This window comes from Pezoporus flaviventris, unplaced genomic scaffold (assembly GCF_033815535.1).
Source record: "Pezoporus flaviventris isolate CSIRO_AGI_PZ_B2104156 unplaced genomic scaffold, CSIRO_AGI_Pfla_v1 ptg000025l, whole genome shotgun sequence".
NCBI classification, from domain to species: Eukaryota; Metazoa; Chordata; class Aves; order Psittaciformes; family Psittacidae; genus Pezoporus; species Pezoporus flaviventris.
The window spans coordinates 32,731,659-32,752,457 of record NW_026892573.1 but is presented as its reverse complement, the minus strand read 5'-3'; the positions used below and the strand labels follow the sequence as shown (position 1 = coordinate 32,752,457).

General features: G+C 45.2%; 1 protein-coding gene across 1 annotated transcript in view; it reads left to right on the top strand.

Annotated features, from left to right (window-relative positions):
* Positions 1-6,323: 6,323 nt before the first annotated feature.
* The window catches only part of ACER3 (alkaline ceramidase 3), a 64,459-nt gene continuing 49,983 nt past the window's right edge, over positions 6,324-20,799 (top strand). The window contains exon 1 of the mRNA XM_061458154.1: positions 6,324-6,550. Within this exon, the coding sequence (XP_061314138.1) occupies positions 6,448-6,550 (103 nt within the window). The 5' untranslated portion in view covers positions 6,324-6,447. The remainder of the gene's footprint in view (positions 6,551-20,799) is intronic.

Below are 20,799 nucleotides of genomic sequence, written 5' to 3'. Positions count from 1 at the left end.
CAATTCAGTTGTGCTCTCAGACATGAAGCATTCGAGAGTCATACAGAGTGTGCCACTGGGTCTGGGGAAGATCCAGTGACCCCAGGGCATCCTGCCTTGCCTCCAGTTGCTGTTCCGGAATAACCTCCAATGACACACAGCGCCAGCATTTAAGGAAGTGAACTGAACCTTTAAGGCAGGATCCAAACTGAGATCAACACACCTAAGTACTGTTACAGAGCTCATGCAAGTCTCTTCATATCGAGTTCTGTGTATATAGACCAGCAGGCAGAAGACGACAGCTTGCTCTATTTTTCCTACAGAGAAAGCTGTTTACAAGTGTAAACAATGAATTGTTAGGGCTTTTGCTTTCCCAAGGCATGAGAAGAATTCCAAAGCACAGAGGCAGACTGATTCCCAGATTCCTTTGAAAGTCAATGAGACCGAGGCACATGCCATTTGTGCTTTTGGAAAGCCTTCCTCCCATGACAGATACCCATTTGATGCTTCATCTTGCACTGGTGTCCATTCACCATTCACATTTTGCAGCTGATAAGGGCTCTGATTCACATCTAAAGGTGAATTAAGCTCAGATGACTGGAAAAGTTACTAAGCCGAGCTCTCCATCCAGTGTAGCTGCTGCTCCCTTGGGAATGGCTGAACAGCAGGTTTATCTCCTCCTGTATTAATTTCAGCCCTGCAAATTAGTGCAAACTGACATCAGTTTTATTTATGATATATATTTATTTATATATTTTTATTTATTATACTGTTTATTATATTATATATTTATTACATATTTATTACGTTATATATTTCTTTATATATATTTATATATATTTATGCTAAGACAAAGGGTTGAATGCTGCAGGTGCTTGGAGACACCTACGCATGCTGTCTGCTTCCAGGGTAGTAAGCAGTGGATGCAGATAAGCTTCAGTTCAATCCACCACTACATGAATGCAAACATCCTGATTTGGGTAGAATGGGACCTGCTGTGGATGGTATCACCTGCCTCAGCTTTTGATTTGAAAGGTTTTGGGATACAATTCCATAGACCAGATCAGATAGGGTTGTGTTAGGAAAAGGATGGAAAAGAAAAATGCCTCCCTAAAATTTGCTTTGAGGATTAGATGCAGGGCTGAATCACAGAATCCCAGACTGGTTTGGGTTGAAAAGGACCTTAAAGGTCATCCAGTTCCAATCCCTGCCATGGGCAGGGACACCTTCCACTAGAGCAGCTTGCTCCAAGCCCCTGTGTCCAACCTGGCCTTGAACACTGCCGGGGATGGGGCAGCCACAGCTTCTCTGGGCACCCTGTGCAGGGAAGAGCTTCTGCCTAAGAGCTCATCTCAGTCTCCCCTCTGGCAGGTTAAAGCCATTCCCCTTGGCCTGTCCCTACAGGCCCTTGTCCAAAGCCCCTCTCCAGCTTTCCCGGAGCCCCTTTAGGCACTGGAGCTGCTCCAAGGTCTCCCCTTCAGGAGCCTTCTCTTCTCCAGGCTGACCCAGCCCAGCTCTCTCAGCCTGGCTGCAGAGCAGAGCTGCTCCAGCCCTCGCAGCATCTCTGTGGCCTCCACTGGACATGCTCCAACAGCTCCACGTCCCTCTTGTGTTGTAGAGCTGGACACAGGACTGATTATCCTCTGCATGAAGGAATGTCCCATCCTCGGTAGGTCACATCTACTTTCCTAAATACCTGCACACAGCAGCCCCTGTTTCCATCAACCCTTTATAGGACTATTCAAGTTGTTGCACTTATACTTGAGCCCATCAAAGCTGGATGCCCATGGCAGCCACGGAGCTGAAATCTGGGCTGCTGTCATTCACTACCAGACCCATTTGCCAAAATGCTTACAATAACCTTGAAAATATGACCAGGAACAGTCATATTACACTTGAGAGTTGATGAATATTTATACAGCTCTAGGACCTGAGTCCTTTTGATGATGCTTTACCAGCTCATGACTCCATTTAACTCCAGTGCAAACAGTTCTGCTTTCCATAGCTATGAACAGGGAATACATTCTGCTACAGTCTGAAGTTCATAGGATCAGATCCTTCTTCACTAGGAAACAACTCCTCTTTTTCACTCATTCAGATGCAATAAGTTTCTGCGATATTACCTCAGGTGTAATTACCATCATCTCAACAACAGTGCTCATAAAGATCCCTTAGATTTCAAGGCACTTTACAAACAGTCTGATTCAGCTTCTCATAATCCTGCTCTTAGCATCTTACTCATGCTATCTGCATATAAATCAATGGGATAAATTACATGCTACATAGGATCAGGCTTGCAGGATCTAGAGGTGTTAATGACCTTTTTCTGTAACCAGTATGGACTAGACAGCTCAGAACACTGCCAATAATGACATTTTGAGCTGCAGTGACTGGAAAACAACATTATCATCGGATGTGAGGCTTTCCAGCTGAGAGCCCTGGCTCAGAATTCCATGCCTAGGATGTTGTTATACACTATACAACTATAAAATAAGATCCTAGAATAGACACAGGTTCATAATTAATGTAAAATTTGAACAGTCAATTTGTAGCACAAAATCTACCTTTATTTTTGCAACTGACTCCTTTATTTTATTATTAGAACCAAGTAATGAAAACATCAAGATTTTGTGACAATTTTATCTTTCCCTTCATATCCACACACTGATGAGAGGGCTGGAGCAGCTCTGCTCTGGAGCCAGGCTGAGAGAGCTGGGCTGGGTCAGCCTGGGGAGAGAAGGCTCCTGAAGGGGAGACCTGAGGGCAGCTCCAGTGCCTAAAGGGGCTCCAGGAAACCTGAAGAGGGGCTTTGGACAAGGGCCTGTAGGGACAGGACAAAGGCGAATGGCTTTAACCTGCCAAAGTTAACGTGGAAGGTGGCCCTGTCCATGGCAGGGAGTTGGAACTGGATGAGCTTTAAGGTCCCTCCTATTCCAAAGCATTTTGTAATTCTATGATTCTATGAATATTTACAGTCTTCTCCATCATACGCAGCCATAATGAGTTCTAATCAATCTGTTTGTTAGGTCTCATTTTACACGGAATTGAAACCAGCAGTAGCACGAGCCATGATAAAAGTGTTTACATAGAGCAAAGTGAGAGAAAAGTGCTCTTATTCAGGTGTCATTCCCTGAATTTGACAGATCACAAAGAGAAACAGCTGAACACATGTGATTTTTGAACAGCAGCCCTTTCCCATTCCCAAGTAAAAAAAAGCTACTGGATCCAGACACTAAATGTACTGGACATACCCCTCTAGTGGTGTAAACTGACATGACTCAACTAACCTAACTCATCAGTTAAGCCATGAGGTTTCAGAGAAACATAAAACTGTACGGAAAGAGGATCCTTTGCCACAGGCAACGTCAAGGCACAGGAAATGACTCCACTGGCATGTCAAGTACAGTTTTAGTAATACTGAAAATACTCATTTCAGGAACTCTGGGCTTGTTTTTCTTCTTGTTATTTCAGAAGCAAGACATTCCCTCCATAAGCCATACAGAGCAGAGAAAAAGAATCCAATATCTGGACACAGGTTTTATGGTCTAGTAAGACAGACCACATTTAAATGTAAATAACCTCAGGCTGTCACCTTACAGCCAGTGCAGTAATATTCACTACAGAGCGTAGCTCAAGGTTACAGAGGAAAAGTATTGTTTTCAATATCATAGAATCCTTCAGGTATGAAAATACGTATTATTTTAACAGCTGAAAGGGTCAAAGTTGGTTTTCTGGAAGATGAATTTACCTTCACAAAACAGCTTTGGGGGGAAAAACATGTCTTATAACAGTTTGTGACTGCCTCTTCAATACCACCCTTCTGTGTGCAATGACTGAGATGTTTGCTTGAGTGCAGAAGCAGAGAACCAAACCACAGAGTAAGTCAGAAGCAAATGCATGTTGTGATGGCGAATACTACAGAAACATGTCAAATAAATACAGATTCCCAGTGATTCAAATTAGGGGCTAGCTAGACATTTTTGCTTGCCTATGTAGGAAAAACAGAATGGAAAATAACCCATCTTGTTGTTGCTATCTACTTCATACAATCTGTCATTAATTTACCTTGTCTGGTTTTCAAGCCTGTTTCATGTCTGATTTCCTTTCCTATTGTGGTGACAAATCTTCTCATGTCCAGCACGCATGTGACAAGAAAAGAAAGAAGCATGAATAATTGTAATGATTTATTTAAAGCCATCTGTAATTGAATGTTATACAAATTGCTTCGTTTTTCATATTGTTCCCATTTTGTACTCCTGGTGTGCAAATGGGATATTTAAGACTTATTGCTTTAGTTTCTGAACAACACTAATTTGAAGCTTTTCATTGTTAAGAACTTTAAAGCTTAAAATGGCAACCAGATAGATGAGAGCCCTACAAACGTCTTTACTATATAAACTGAACCTTCAAATGTCCAGAAAGCTGAAGCTCATCAAGAAGACTAGAATCTTCCTCACTAACAACCAGTTCTGTGCTTCTGAACCAGTTCAGTACTCATGTTGTCCTCAGTCTTTCATATCTAAATCTGGGGAAGATAATCTCCTCTGATAACATTCCAAAATCTTTGCCCTCTGACCAGTGCATGATGACTTCTAGAATTCCTGGATAACTGGGATTTCCTGTTCGAGCTCGTTGTGTAATTAGTGCAGATCACTTACTCCATGTAGCATCCATTGCATGATCATGGAATCATAGAACAGTTAGGGTTGGAAAGGACCTTAAGATCATCAAGTTCCAACCCCCTGCCATGGGCAGGGACACCTCACACTAAACCATGGCACCCAAGGCCTCGTCCAACCTGGCCTTGAACACTGCCAGGGATGGAGCATTCACAACTTCCTTGGGCAACCCATTCCAGTGCCTCAGCACCCTTACAGTAAAGAATTTCTTCCTTATATCCAATCTAAACTTCCCCTGTTTAAGTTTGAACCCATTACCCCTCGTCCTATCACTCCAGTCCCTAATGAAGAGTCCCTCCCCAGCATCCTTGTATCCCCCTTCAGACACTGGAAGCTGCTCTGAGGTCTCCATGCAGCTTCTCTTCTCCAGGCTGAACAGCCCCAACTTTCTCAGCCTGTCTCCATACAGGAGGTGCTCCAGCCCCTGAGCATCCTCGTGGCCTCCTCTGGACTTGTTCCAGCAGCTCCATGTCCTTCTTGTGTCGAGGACACCAGAACCTGTGTGTAAATGAGATCCAGCCTAGCACAGGCAACCAGGGTGCCAGGAGGAGCTGTGCTTCAGTGCCAGTCACTTTTGAAGCAGATCCAACCCCTTCATAGGCTGCCAGTATCTCTTCTTCAGTTGGGGTATAGCTGGCCTCAGATCCTTGGCATCCCTGACTCCAAGCTCTGAATAAAAGGCATAAAGAAATCCACAGTGATTTTGATGGTGTTTTGACAATTGAAATATTTTATCATTGACTAAAATCAATTTTCTTTGAAGGCTTTATATCAAAATGTTAACTGCATCTGTGCCTGATGCTGGAAGCAATGACAGACAAGCTGAACAGCAGAAGGCAGGCTATTCTTCATGCTAAATGTATGCATGATGAAACATCAGCATTTACACGGGGAAAGGGATGTGTTTAGATTGTATTTTAGCTTACAGAAGCAGTACTGAGGAGAAATAAGACATTGAAAAGAAGTTTATATGCAGGTATAATAAATCCTGATGACCAGTAGGGTACAATCACTGTGCACAGCCCTCAAGGTCTGCCTGAAGCTTCTCATCAAGTCTTTAGACCTTATTCTGAACCAGAAAACCAACACCGTATTATTAGGTTGTGCATTTTATCCCTTTTCCCATGTGCTTCAAGTCTTTTCCTTTTTGGGCTCTATTTTGGATACCAACCCCGCTCGAAAAGCACTTTGCATATTACGGGTGTAAGTATAGTACACGTAGTAAGCACTGAGGTAACTAAATAAGGCATCAGAGGAGAGAAAACCCCCATGTAGTAGGCAGCGCTATAAAAAGACTCCTTCCTCCTCCCAGCCTACGAGAAACACTTGCCTCTTCTCTTAAAACACGGTCACAAACCCTCCCTGCGGTCTACAAGAGGAGAAAACACCTCGGTGCCACCAAACCGACCGCGGTTTTAACGGAGAAAGGGGTGCGGAGAGAACTGCCCTGATGGCGCCCATCCTGCCTCCGCTCCCCCGGGGCGTAGCGCGGGCCCTCGGGGCCATAAAGCCGCTCTTTCCAGTCAGGTTTTCCTTAAATCCGCCTTTTTCACCTCGGTATTTTCCCCCCTTCCACGTTTTCCCCCTTCTCGGAGCAGCGCGGCCCGCAGGCCGCAGCCCATCGCCATAGCAACCCCTCAGGCCGCGCTCCCCTCAGCGGCGGCTCCTCCCCTACCGAGGCGGGCCCAGCGCGGATCCCGCCCGCCGCTGCCGCGCTCCGGGCCCGGCTCCCTTCTCCCTTCTCCCTCCTTCCCCTTGCGCTCCGCTCCGGCCTGAAGCGGACGCAGCGATGGCTCCGGCCGCTGACCGGGAGGGTTATTGGGGCACGCCGACCTCCACCTTGGAGTGGTGCGAGGAGAACTACGCCGTCTCCTACTACATCGCCGAGTTCTGTGAGTGGCCGCCCCGGCCCCGGGAGCCGCGTCCCGCCGCTGCTTCAGTCACACCAACCCCCGCCAGCCCTCCGTGCCTTCACCCCACCGACTAGGCCCCACGGCAGGGAATCTCCCCCTCCACCTTGCTCCATGGGCCCTATTCCCTCAGTGGGGCAGATAGCGGGGTAACGGGGCCCCTGCCCTTTAGCCAGCGCCGGTGGGTGGAAATGGGTGTTTTCCTGTCTTCTTCCTCCTCAAATCCGTGTCTTAAGGAGGGGGTGGTTTGGTCTCCTTTCTCCCCGTGTGTTATTTGGGTCCCTCCATCCCTATGGCCTGTGTCTGAAGTGGTGGTGGGGCAGGAGGAGGGTGTTCAGGGGGATGGGGAGGCATGCTGATGTGGGATGAAGTGGGGTTGGTGGGGGCTCGGTGCTGCGGCAGGGGTGGTTGTGTGGCACTGTATGGGTGGGAGAACCCAGTTGTGCTTGGGTTGTTTGTGCTGTGGGTCTGCGGCTCTGGTCCCTGTGAGACGGGAGCATCTGCCCAGCCATGGGCGGTCAACCCATGTGAAGCTGTTCAAGGAGAGCAAAGAGGGAGAAGGTATCTTTGTATGGAAGAGGCGCCTTCATCCAGGAGAGGCACCTTTGCCCGGCTGGCCTTTGGTGGGTCGTGACCATCATCAGGTTGCTCTGCTGCAGGTGGTGGGACTTAGAGTAGCTTGAAGAGTTGCTCTGTTGCAGGTGGTAGGCTTTTAGGGTAGCTCAGAGTGCTGGTAAAGAGAGCAGGCTGTTGTTTGGACCTCTAAACTCTGTTAGAGAGGCAGTCGGATCTATTCAGTGTGTTTTAGGGCAGGAAGAATCAGAATAGCCTGGGTTGGAAGCCACCTTCAGAGTTCATCTGACCCAGTTCCCCTGCAATGATCAGGGTCATTCTCAACTGGATCAGATTGCCCAGAACCACATCCAGCCTGGCCATGAATGTCTCCAGGGATAAAAGAAGGTTTACTACAGGGTCATTGAGTGCATGAGAAGGGGGTATATTGCAGTAGCTGGTGAAGGATCAAGCCCTGTATCACTGTTGTTTTGCTTAAAACTTGAGTGGTTTTGTACCCTGAGCAGTGACTTTAAAGGGTGCAGTTGTAGTTATGTGCTACCACCTGACAGATGCCCTGTCCTCCTAAAAGCTTTCACATGTGTAAGATAAGCAGCTGCTTTTGAAGTGTTAAGACCCTAGGAAAACAGTACTGGAGTGCAGGTGCTAACCTACTCTGAAGTGCTTGGAGTGGGCAATCCAAGAAGTCCTTTTACATAGCTGGGATGCTTCAGCAGCGCTTTGGAAGAGCTTGGCATGCAGGAGGTGGAAGGTTCTGGGCGTCCATGCCAGGCTGCCGGTTACAAACAGTGACATGGGTGAAGGACTGAAAGGAATAGCTGTGAAAGAGGTTTCCAAGTGTGGGAATGGGAAGGAGGACGGGGTCTGAATGACAGTAGCATAGGCGGCATAGAAACTCCAGGGAAAAAGGATGTTGGTGGGGAGATTTATGGCTGAGAGGAGACAGGGCTGAAGAGGGAACAAAACTAAACACTTAAAACCAGGACAAACTTAGAAGTCTTTAAACAGAATGAGGCTTTTGCAGAGTAGGTATTTATGTGTCTTCCTCGGGGTAAAATGTAAGGGGTGAGCTAATCCTCCCAGGGAAGAGGAAGCGCTCACTGTTGCTTCACCCATGTGAAGACAAATTTGCCTAGCATGCACATTTTGGAAATAATCCCTACATTGTTGCCTTTGCGAATTGATACTTCTCATCTGCTGCTAGATTATGCAGAAGGAAGATGAGATTAAGGGTGGGAGGTGGAAAGATGTGCGTGCTCTGAAGAAAAAGGGACTGATTATAGGAGTTCTGCTCCCTCCTCGAGGTTTTGGTGTTTGTTGGGGTGTTGTACTGAAATAAATGTGTATGAGGGCTGTGCTGTAAATGAAAGCGTTTAAATGGCCCAGGTTTAAAAACAAAACAGTAAATAAGGCTGCTTTATTTGAGTTTTATCCTAAGAGTAGATAATTTCAGTAAAGTTATCAGGATTTTCTTTAGCGTTAATTCTATAATTGCACTTTTAAGGTCAGAGGAAATTATTACTTCTAATATGAATCCATTGCATTTTAATCTTAGGCAGCAAAAGTTGGTTGGCAATGTATCTTTCATAAAGCAACCAAGGGGTTTCATAAAACAACGTTCCTAACTTCCTCTAAAATACTTCATCTGTAGCTAATAATGACTTTGGAAGATGAGAGAGACGTTACCCTGCAATCTAGTTCCTCTAGCAGAAGAGCTGAGAGTATAGTCAGAGTGTGTGTGGCCCAGTGGGCTTCTGTCAGTTGCTGTGTCTTTATGGCCTCCTTAATCCATTGAAAATTCAACTTCAGATGGCAAACCAACCAGAAAGTACATAAATATATATATACGTATTTATACACATGTATAGAATCATAGAATAGTTAGGGTTGGAAAGGGCCTTAACATCATCCAGTTCCAACCCCCTGCCATGGGCAGGGACACCTCACACTAAACCATGGCACCCAAGGCTCTGTCCAACCTGGCCGTGAACACTGCCAGGGATGGAGAACTCGCAACTTCCTTGGGCAACCCATTCCAGTGCCTCACCACCCTTACAGTAAAGAACTTCTTCCTTATATCCAATCTAAACTTCCCCTGTTTCAGTTTGAGCCCATTACCCCTTGTCCTATCACTGCAGTCCCTAATGAAGAGTCCCTCCCTAGCATCCTTATAGGCCTCCTTCAGATACTGGTGCTGCAGTCCCCTGATCATTCTCATGGCCCTCCCCTGGACTTGTTCCAACAGTTCCATGTCCTTTTTATGTTGAGGACAAATGAACTGCACACAGTGCTCCAAGTGAGGTCTCACAAGAGCAGGGTAGAGGGGCAGGATCACCTCCTTTGACCTGCTGGTCACTCTGCTTTTGATGCAAGCCAGGATATGGTTGGCTTTCTGGGCTGCATATTAATTCCTGTCTCTCTCTTTGTGGTCATTTTTGATGGTGCTGCTTTTAAAACTCATGCACAGCCTGTGTTACTTTAAATGTTACCTCACAGAAGAGTGAAAATTGGTTTCTGACTTCTCCCCATCCTTATACCACTTAGTTAAGCTGATGGTAAGGGTGGTGAGGCCCTGGCACAGATTGCCCAAAGAAGCGATAAATGCTCCATCCCTGGCAGTGTTCAAGGTCAGGTTGGGCAGAGCCTTGGGAACCTGCTCTAGTGTGAGGTGTCCCTGCCCATGTCACAGGGGTTGGAACTGGATGATCTTTCCAACCCAAATCATTCTGTAATTCTGTGATACTATAGTATTTAAAACTTCTGCATTGAATGTTTGGTAGAAATAATTGATAAGAAACTGTTGGAGGCCCAGCACTTGAAGGATATTGGCAGGTCCGTATGAAAAGCTATGTGTTCCTTAGGTTTGGGGCTGAAGAGAAAAATTGAAAGCTTGTTGTGCAAATTAAGTCTTTTGTGCCATTTAGCAAGTTGTTTGTAATATGCTAATTTTAGTACAAATTGCTGTGTTGTATTCCAGAAGCCTACATGCAGTTCTTTGCCATTCCCTCCTTAAAGAGCAGGTGTAAATGATGGCAGCCGATCAGTTGTACGCGTTCAGAGATGTGAAGGTGGTTTTTTGTAGCACTTCATATTTGCATTCTCTTTACGTGCTCTGAACACAATGACCTTTATTCAAATCCATTTGTTTTAATAGTGAAACATGCCTTTTGTTGCCTTTCTGAGGCTGCACTTTACCAGTCTGCCTCCCTTGTGGAGGTGGATGACTAACTGCTCCACATCCTGCTATACAATATTAAACCAATTGAAATGGAAAAAGCAGTTGAAGAGAATTATTTTACTATCATAGAATCAACTAGGCTGGAAAAGACCTTTAAGATCATCGAGTCCAACCATTACCCCAGCACTGCCAAGACCACCACTAAACCATGTCACTGAGGGCCTCATCTACATGGTTTTTGGACACTGTTAAGCCCTAAAACAACTCTTCCATCCCTCACTGATAAAATCTATTGTGTAGTGTCGTAATTCCTTTCACAGGAGCTCTGAATTGACTTCTGAGAGCTAGAGGTCAAGTAGTAGAGGTGTTTTTTGGGTTTAACTAATCTTTTCCAGCTTCAAAAGCTTGTATGCTGAATTGCTCAAGCTTTTGTACAACTTAGGCTAAATAATAATCATAGAAACATAGAATGCTTTGGGTTGGAAAAGATCTTGAGATCCTTGAGTTCCACCCCCCCTGCCATGGGCAGGGAAGCCTCATACTATACATACTACTACTACTACTAAAATTAATAGATAAAACCAGCATCCTCCCACCCAAGCAAGCAGAACAAGATCAAATGTAAGTGCTGTTCTTTAACACTAAGTGCTTAAATGTTACAGCTTACTCCTTATCTTAGCAGGACTGATGTTTCAGGGCAGTTTAGCCCACAGAGTGTTCAGTTTTGGGGGTCTGTTTTGATGTGGCAAGTGCCTTACCCTTCTTGCAATCCCTGTGATTCCTGTAAGAAAGGTTTGTCTTGTAGAATATGAGGAGTGGATATAACTAATCCTCATAGATTCCCTTTGTTGAAAACAGAGAGAGTAGTATTAACTTAAATATTTTAAATTTAAAGGAGCCCTATGTGGTACCTGAGGGCTTACTCTGAGTAAGGGTGCATCTGTTGTTATCAACCAAGTGCTGTGTTTCAGTTTGTATCAGACTCGAGTGATGCTTCTAGGTGTGTGAAATATTGCCTTGAGCTATCATTGTCCATGAGTAATATAAATCATCTACAACGTGACTGCTTTAGAGATAGTATATCCTTACGTTGGCATTTACAGCAGCAAGCACCAGGATATATATTCAGGCTTCTCAAGGAATTGGTGAAATAGTTTCTTTTGTGGCTTCTGGTACTGTCTCAGTATGTTCTGCTGCCTTCATTTAAGAAAGGATTGATTTATTTTTCTTATCATAGAATTGTAGAATGGTTTGGGTTGGAAAGGACCTTAAGATCATCCAGTTCCAACTCCCTGCCATGGGCAGGGATGCCTCATACTAGAACATGTCACCCTAGGCTCTGTCCAACCTGGCCTTGAACACTGCCAGAGAAGGGGCAGCTACGGCTTCTCCGGGCACCTTGTGCCAGCGCCTCAGCACCCTCACAGGGAAGAACTTCCTCCTTATATCTAACCTGAACTTCCCCTGTTTCAGTTTGAACCCATCACCCCTTGTCCTATCACTACAGTCCCTGATGAAGAGTCCCTCTTCAGCATCCTTGTAGCCTCCTTCAGACACTGAAGCTGCTCTGAGGTCTCCACGCAGCTTCTCTTCTCCGGGCTGAACAGCCCCAACTTTCTCAATCTGTCTTCCTACGGGAGGTGCTCCCAGCCCCTGATCATCTTCCTGGCCTCCTCTGGACTTCCTCTAACAGCTTCATTGCCACCATTAAATCCATTGCTTTTTGTGTTCATTAGAGCTCTGGTAAACTAGCATTTGTAACTGTGCTCTCCTTATGAGACCCTTATTTAGGGAAAAATACCAACAGATCATGAGAAACTGCACATGTTTCTGTGCACTTCTGCTGCTCTTCACTAATCCTTCCTGTTTGTACTGAAGAGCTAAGAGATTGAGATGAGGTTACCTGTGTTGTGAGATATCTCAATCCATAGACTGCCATCCAAAAATTCTCTACATTGTGAACAGTGACACAAAAGTACTGGGTTTTGTTTTCAAACTTGGCTCAAAAAAGACAGCTGTCAAGGATGCACAGGTCTCTGTTTCGCACGGGGATCATTACTTTAGAATTTAACAACTTGTAAAATGTACTTAAAGACAAAGTCGTTAATACTGAATTTTAACTGCTACATACGTACTGTCACCTCTTCCTCCTGGGCATCCTGCTGTATTTTGCCTCTTTTGCCAGAGGCTTTGGAAAGCAGCCAGAGACCTGGGCTGGGTACTGTGAGTGTGAGTTAAATGAAGCCAGCTCTGCCTTCAAGAGCTCTGTCCTTTCAATAATAAAGTGGCAGGTGAAGGAAGAAGCATCAGGATTAATTGGGTGTGATCAGCCCAGCTGCGTGGCTGTGGCTGAATTAAAGTCACATCATGACACAGATGAGTTCTGAGGTGTGACTTCAGAGAAGACGATGTCACAACCTCACTTGAAGACTGAAAGGGGTTTGAGTGTGTAACTTAAATGAACTGACTTCAGGAAGCCACATCCTAGGTTACCTTTTCTGATTTACCCGATTCCTTCAAGGAGCCCCCTCAAAATAGGGGACAATAGGGGTGAAAAGGTAAAGGGAACAGTCATCCAATTGCTGATGGCTGTAAAGTGGAGTGGGGTGTTCAGAGCAGTATTCAGCTGTGGGATGCTTCTTAAGATGAGCACTTCAAGCTTGCTTTTTGTGCTGCAGACAAAAGAAGTTAAAAGAAGGATTCAGTCCTTCAAAGTATAATGCAGAGGAAGTAAACTCCAAAGCCAGACGGATGGGCTCTGCTGTCATGCTTTCTTATTTAATGATTCTATGTGATTTTGATTCAGTGGCAAATATTGTTGCATTATTTCCCTCCCAGGCTGTACATGTATATACTTAAGTCTGAAGATAATCTTGTGGCAGTGTTTTGATGCATTTTGCCACAATTAATGATTTTTTTTTTTTTAAATTCTTCCTTTTCTTTTAGTCTCTTTGCCACTTTCTAATTCAACTTTAACTTTCATCTCATCACAGCTTAGATCACATTGAAAGCCAGGGTCAGAGGCTTTTGGAAAGTCTGTGGCATCCTGGCCTGTGTTAGCAATAGCATAGACAGCAGGGCCAGGGTCGTGATTATCCCTCTACACTGGGCACTGGTGAGGCCGCACCTTGAATCCTGTGTTCAGCTCTGGGCCCCTCATTACAAGAGAGACATTGAGGTGCTGGAGCAGGGCCAGAGAAGGACAGCAGAGCTGGTGCAGGGCCTGGAGCCCAAGTCTGATGGGGAAGGGCTGAGGGACCTGGGGGGTTCAGTGTGGAGAAGAGAAGGCTCAGGGGGGACCTGATGGCTGCCTACAAGTGCCTGAGAGGAGGATGGAGCCAGGAGGGGCTGGGCTCTGCTCCCAAGGAACAAGGGATGGGACAAGAGGAACCGGTCTCAAGCTGCACCAGGGCAGGTTTAGATGGAGCTGAGGAACAATTCCTGCCCCAGAGGGTGCTCAGGCATTGGAACAGGCTGCCCAGGGCAAGTGTTCACACAGCGTGGAGATGAGGCCTCAGTGCCATGGGTTAGTGGTGGCCTTGGCAGTGCTGGGGTAAAGGTTGGACTGGATGAGCTTAAAGGGCTTTTCCAACCCAGTTGGTTTTATGATTCTATGATTTGTCCAATCAGCAGTTCTCATTTATCCATCATGTTATGGATATGCTTAAAACTTGATGGGCGCTGTGGCAATGGACCACATGCATGTTTACTAATACTTGTTTAGTTTCTAAGTGACAATAAAATCCTTAAATACAGTTTAACAAAGTGATTACTCTGCAGTTGGTGCTTCACATTCAGCACTTGTGCAGCTGGCAGTTGGATATGTGCCACTCCAAATGGGAACAGAGCAGTAGCATTTGTACAACTGCATTTTGCTTTTGTACAGACTAAGGCAGACAGGTTTATGAGCTGCATGGTAGAAATGTACAGATGATATATTTGTAGATGGGAATAGGAAGATTAGTGTTAAATAAACGAGGGTTGTGTCAGGGACAGTAGATAATGGTTCATGGTGAAACACACAAAGACAGAAAAGTACTGTTTGTCTGCTTCGGCTCCTCCCTTGAGAGTCCTGTTTTGGCTGCTTCCGGGAAAGTCCTGCTTTGGTTCCTACCCGGAAAGTTCCACTTTAGAACTCCCTGGAAAAGTCTCAACCCTTGGAGACCTTTCTAGATATTCCTGGCCACTTCTGGCCTCCTGCATTGGAATGAGTGTGCGTTTTTGATAGTGTAGAAGCCTGAGCCTCATACGATGTGGGGAGGCAGCACCTTACCACCCAGGGTGAACATTGCCTCCGCGGGGATGCCTGCTAAGGTTGAGCCTGCCACCTCGCACTGCGATGATGATCCTCGGAGCTGGTTTCCTGATTGTCATCACAGGGTCCTTGGGGTTGGTAAGATAAGCAAACATCAGAAGTATCCTTTACTGTATCTGTTAATATCTCTATCTTTTCCTATATTAATAAAGTAGTTGTGAGTTCTCTGTTTGTGTCTGGTTTCTCTCACCCGGAATCCTCAAACTCTGGAACAAGGGTGAAGGAACACTGCTGACTTTTAAATGCCTTTAAATAAGCCTTTAGGGGGAGATAAAAGCAACTGTTGTCATAATTGAAAGACAAACATCTCTTTAATCTGGGGATTGCTATGTCTTTTCGTGTGCCTGAAACTACATAAATCATGTAATTCCATATTTGCTGGAGCCTTTCACAGATCACTTGGGAAGATGTGCTTTAAACAAAAGAAGGGTTTAATAATCACTGCAAAAATGTTCAAAGGAGCTCTGGGAGTTGTCTCCAGTCCCAGCAGCTCATTAGTGCATGGTTGGTTCATCTTGCAACACATGCAGTGTAAGAAAGACGTGGAGCTGTTGGCGCGAGTCCAGAGGAGGCCACGGAGATGCTGCGAGGGCTGGAGCAGCTCTGCTCTGGAGCCAGGCTGAGAGAGCTGGGCTGGGTCAGCCTGGAGAAGAGAAGGCTCCTGAAGGGGAGACCTGAGAGCAGCTCCAGTGCCTAAAGGGGCTACAGGAAAGCTGGAGAGGGGCTTGGGACGAGGGCCTGTAGGGCCAGGCCAAGGAGAATGGCTTTAACCTGCCCGAGGGGAGACTGAGCTGAGCTCTTAGGCAGAAGCTCTTCCCTGTGAGGGTGCTGAGGCGCTGGCACAGGGTGCCCAGAGAAGCTGTGGCTGCCCCGTCCCTGGCAGTGTTCAAGGCCAGGTTGGACACAGGGGCTTGGAGCAAGCTGCTCTAGTGGAAGGGGTCCCTGCCCATGACAGGGAGTTGGAACTGGATGAGCTTTAAGGTCACTTCCAACACAAATGCACTGGACTGTTTCTCTATCTTAAAAACCTAAAGAGGATCATAGAAAAGTTCATGGATCGTGAAAGGTTAAGGAAATATGAAGAATTCTTTTACTTCAGAATATGTACCAAAAAACGTAATTTTTGGTACATATTCTGAATGTGCCAAATGCTAGAAGGGAGCTCACAAGTGGCTATCAGGGCAAAACCACCTATCTTTGCTTTGAGTTTTTTGTTTGTGGGCTCTTTCCACCAGCTTCATTAATTACAGCCTTTTCTCACTCCGTTAGCAGAGAAACTGAGCTGCTGCATGACTTAAAGTGCTTGGTTGTTCCGTGGTTGTTGAAGTACTACGATGAAGGAGGGAAGGTGTCAGAAAGAGAGAAGTTTGTAGATGATGTTACAACTCCAGAAACCCCAGTGCAGCCCTGCTTTAGTGTCAAGTCTTTTACTGTCAATACGTCTGAATATCCCATATCGACATCTTCTAAGTGATCAGCACAGTCAGTGTCTGTGGGATCATTATCTCCTTTACTGTAAGGTCCATTGACTGCTGCAGAGCATGTACTTTGGGAGGCAGAAGTAGCTTCCTTGTTATTCCCAGTGGAATAAACCACGACAGAGATTCACCCTTTGTGCCCTTTCCCAGCCTTAGCAGGTTCCTCTCCAGTTCTTTGCCTTCCCAGCAACTGGTGACTCAACCTGCAGAGCTTTCCTGAAGGAAATTCCAAGTTTTATTTCAAAGTTGAGACTGGTGTTCTGCAGCGTATCTGCTGCCCAGCTGTGTCCTGGGGCTTTTATTTGGGTTTGCGTTATCCCTTGGTTCCTTTGGACTTGTTTGCCAAATCCAGTGTCCTTGCAGTGCCCCTGGAAGGATGTGTGCAGAATGTGTGTCTCTTTTAGGCTCTGTAGCTCACTTTGTGACCAAGAGGGTATTTATCCTTCCAGCCTAGTCCAGGCAACTTTGCCTTGATTTTTCTCTCTAACTAGAGGAGTCGGAGAAGGAGACAAGAGTGTGAGCTGGTTCAGCTGGACAAGCTTCAGGATGTCGGTTTGAGACTGACTTTTAGCTATGAGAAGGCAAGGCATGTTCTTCTATAGGCAGAAAAGCTGTCAAGAATTAAGAAAGACATGGTATTGGGGGTGAACTGAGCATCTACTTAACAGTATATGTTTCTTCTATGTAAAACAGTTCCTTGATGAGGGACTTTGGACATGGGCCTGTAGGGACAGGCCAAGGGGAATGGCTTTAACCTGCCAGAGGGGAGACTGAGCTGAGCTCTTAGGCAGAAGCTCTTCCCTGTGAGGGTGCTGAGGCGCTGGCACAGGGTGCCCAGAGAAGCTGTGGCTGCCCCATCCCTGGCAGTGTTCAAGGCCTGGTTGGACACAGGGGCTTGGAGCAAGCTGCTCTAGTGGAAGGGGTCCCTGCCCATGGCAGGGGTTGGAGCTGGAGGAGCTTTAAGGTCCCTTCCAACCCAAACCATTCTATGATTAAATAGGTATTTAATCTAAAATACATAAACTGAGAGTTGCTCCAGGTAATATTTTGCTTTACAAGTAGCAGAGTAAATACCAGGTGAGCATTGCCAGTTTGTATGCTCATCATGCTGGTGAACACATCTATAATAAGAATCGGCTCCATTGAATTGTGTAAATGCCTCAGAAGGCAGCAGGGAAGTGCACCCTGGTAGTGAAATCATACAGCAGATGTTGTTTTCGTTCGCTTGCACAAGCTGCTATGGCTTTGTGATCTGTGATATCACAGTTGCTTTTCACTTGGAGCTTTGGGGTTTGGTGACTGTAAAATGTTTCAAGGCCCAAGTTTTATCTTCCCGTGGGGCCCCTCTGAATACAGTCTTCAGCACAATGGCTAATATCAGGTCAGTACTCAAATCATAAAACTCTTGAATCCTTCCCATTTAATTTTTCTTTCTCTGTTCTAGGCTGCAGAGAAATACTTTGAAGCTACTTCCTTTTATTAAGCACATTCCATTCCAAGCTCTTCAGTTCTTTTTCCTGCCTTTAAACTCTTCCATGCTGATTTCCACATGGCTTTTGTATTAACTTCTTTCCCCCCTGCGTTTACTGAACTTTATCACCTTTCTCAAACCTGTCCTCTGAAAGTTTTCCCTCTGCCAGTCTTAGGCCATCATTTGTGCTGGGAACTTGGTTGATTTTGTGTATGTGTTTTGGCTGTTTCGTACCATTATATGGCAAAACTTACTTCTGCCTGAAACTTGTCACCAACCTTATGAATTGCTATTGTGTAGGTACTATATTAAGTTATATTTATAACAAAAATCATAGAATCAATGGAACACGTAGGATTGGAAAGGACCTTAAGATCATCCAGTTCCACCCCCCTGCCATGGGCAGGGACAGCTCAGGCTAGACCATGTCACCTAAGGCTCTGTCCAACCTGGCCTTGAACGCTGCCAGGGATGGAGCATTCACACCTTCCCTGGGCAGCTTGGGCCAGCGCCTCACTACCGTCACAGTAAAGAACTTCTTCCTTCTATCCAACCTGAACTTCCTCTGTTTCAGTTTAAACCCATCACTTCTTGTCCTATTGGTACAGTCCCTGATGAAGAGTTCCTCTGCAGCATCCTTGTAGCCCCCTTCAGACACTGGAAGCTGCTCTGAGGCCTCCACAGCTTCTTTTCTCCAGGCTGAACGGCCCCACCTGTTTCAGCCTGTCTTAAAGCCTGAACCATCTATGGATTGTGTATCTCTTCCTGAATTTGGTTTAGATTGTGAGATGCTTAAGATTTGGACTTGGATCTTACTTCCATTGTGAAGAAACTTCATTTCCCCTCTAGGTAAATAGCTTTTGCCAAGGTTTGTGGGCAAATAGGCAACTGCCAATTCTTCTCATGTTTCAAGCAAGAGCAAGAAAGCTGTCTTGAAATGACAGTTGGACAGGGACTAAAGGATAGAGTTGGAGTTGGAAGTTGCAGACCAGGAGTGACAACCTTTGAGTCTTTGGTTAGTGAATTAATTGGGTACTGCTGCCAGTTCTTGCTGAAGGTTGGCACATTAACTGGACGCTATGAAGGCTTTAGAGGAAACTGTTGCTTACAGGAAAGAAATGGAGTTGGGTATTTTGAAGTGAAGAAGAGGATTTTTGAGGTCAGGTGCCTTTCTCTTATCTCATGTTCCAGGATTTTTCATTTAAGGCAGTCCTGCCAAAAAAGATAGTTACAAGATGGGCTTTTCTGTTAGTACTGCTGTTAAGAGAGGGAATGTCACCAGTCAGTGTTTGAGGCAGTGTTTGGTTGCTGTGTATCTGAATCAGGCTGTGGTTGCTATCTAGTTTCATTATCCCCATGTGCATTACATTTGTCATGCTATATCTCACCTTTAATTTCCTACCATCCAAGTAAAGCAAAATGCAGAAGAATGGCAAGGAGATACTTGAATTGCTCTGGGCACCCCGGGCAAATCCACACTGATAAGGAGCAAGAGGAATTGGATTTTGAAGAAAGGCTACTCTAAACTAAAGATGCAGGTACCTGGAAAGAGCACTGACAAGACTTTATTCTCTGCTATCCACCCTCCAGTGAGCATATTGGGCTCCCTGAATGCTCAGCTCTCGTATGGCACTGCACAGTGTCTGGAAGAGTCCTACCAGAGCCTCTGAGATGATAGCCACAGATTGCTGTGCCTCAAGTTGGTATCCCTGTTTGTGGTGAGGACTCCCTGATGCTGGGCTGTGTGTACTCCACTAGCTCAGCATTGTCAGAATCCACAAGCTGTGCTTTCTGCTCTGGACAGGTCCTTAGGCTTAGAGGAGTTGATGCAGACACTGCACAGGAAGGCAGGATGCTGACACCAGCACAGAAGAAGAAAGGCTGGAGGGAGTTAAGTATGATGGAAATGAAATGAATGCTCACTATAACATCATATTGGCCAGTGCTTAGTGGTTGAAGAGTAAAGTTCTCCATCTCATTTTTTTCCTTCCAGTCTGACATCATCCACCTGCCTTAAAATAACATTTAAAATAGCTTTTAGTTTGTTTTCCAGTAAAAGTTCTAATAGAAGCAAATCTGCCCCTCAACAACAAGCTTATTGCATGTAATATTCTAACTTTGTATCATCTAAGCCTAATCTGTTTAGACTTTGATTGCATTTTCCAGCTGTAAGCACTTGCTTTTAGTGAGCTTTTGAGATTGATATTTCAAATGATTTGCCTATCTCAACTGTTTTTACTTGAAATTTACTTGCAAAACCCTTCCAGGTGTACTTCAAAGTAATTGTGCTGCTTGCTATCATCTTAGGTGCATGTTTATCAGGGAAATTAGGCTTGCTTTTCCATGTGTCTTCCCACACTCTAGGAAATCACCATTAAAATACGACAGGATGGCATCTGAGCTAATGGTAATGCTAGTTTATTCCTTGTAGTTCAGTTAATTGTGGATATATTGGATTGGGAATTAAATGTCATGTAAAGCAGCTGTATACTATCTTATTTATTCAGGCTGCCTTCTGCAATCTCAAGATACGGCCAAGAATAGATTCTAGCGCTTTTGTTACATAGAATCAACTGGGTTGGAAAAGACCTCTAAGATCATCAAGTCCAACCTTTACTCCATCCTTAAATACTGTTATTTTTCATTCAGTGGTCCTTTCAAAACCCAAAGCCAGCTTATTAATGCTTCAGAATGCCCTGCACTTGTGACAGACATAGGTGTGATAGACATAGTAAAACTGGCTTGAAAAGTGAGGAACATGGCTTTTGATTTAGCTGTTGTTGCTATCTTTGTTCTGGCCCTTCATCTCAGAGTATTTTCCTTGCGATTGCTGTCATAACTGTCTATTAAACTTCATAGTTGGCCCTCTGCATTTTGTAATCTGCCCTATGAACCCTTTTCTGAGGAGCAGCGTCTCATGCAGATCTCAGATTTCACTCATGAAAGGCTTCAAAAAGAATCAGGCATCCTTGAAAGACCCCCATCAAGCCAAGTTCTGGGTCTTTAGACAGTTTGTCTTCATTTGTGATAGCCTTTAAGAATTCCAGGAGGAGGAGGAAGACTCCATTACACTAAATACAAGAATAGGTAACAAAACCATTTCTGGAGAGTACCCAGTTCCTACTCTGATGTATTTCTACTCTGAAGCTTCATTTATGAGAGATGTTATCCTGAACTCATTCATGTTTCTTGTGGCAGGTAAGGATGGACTAGTGA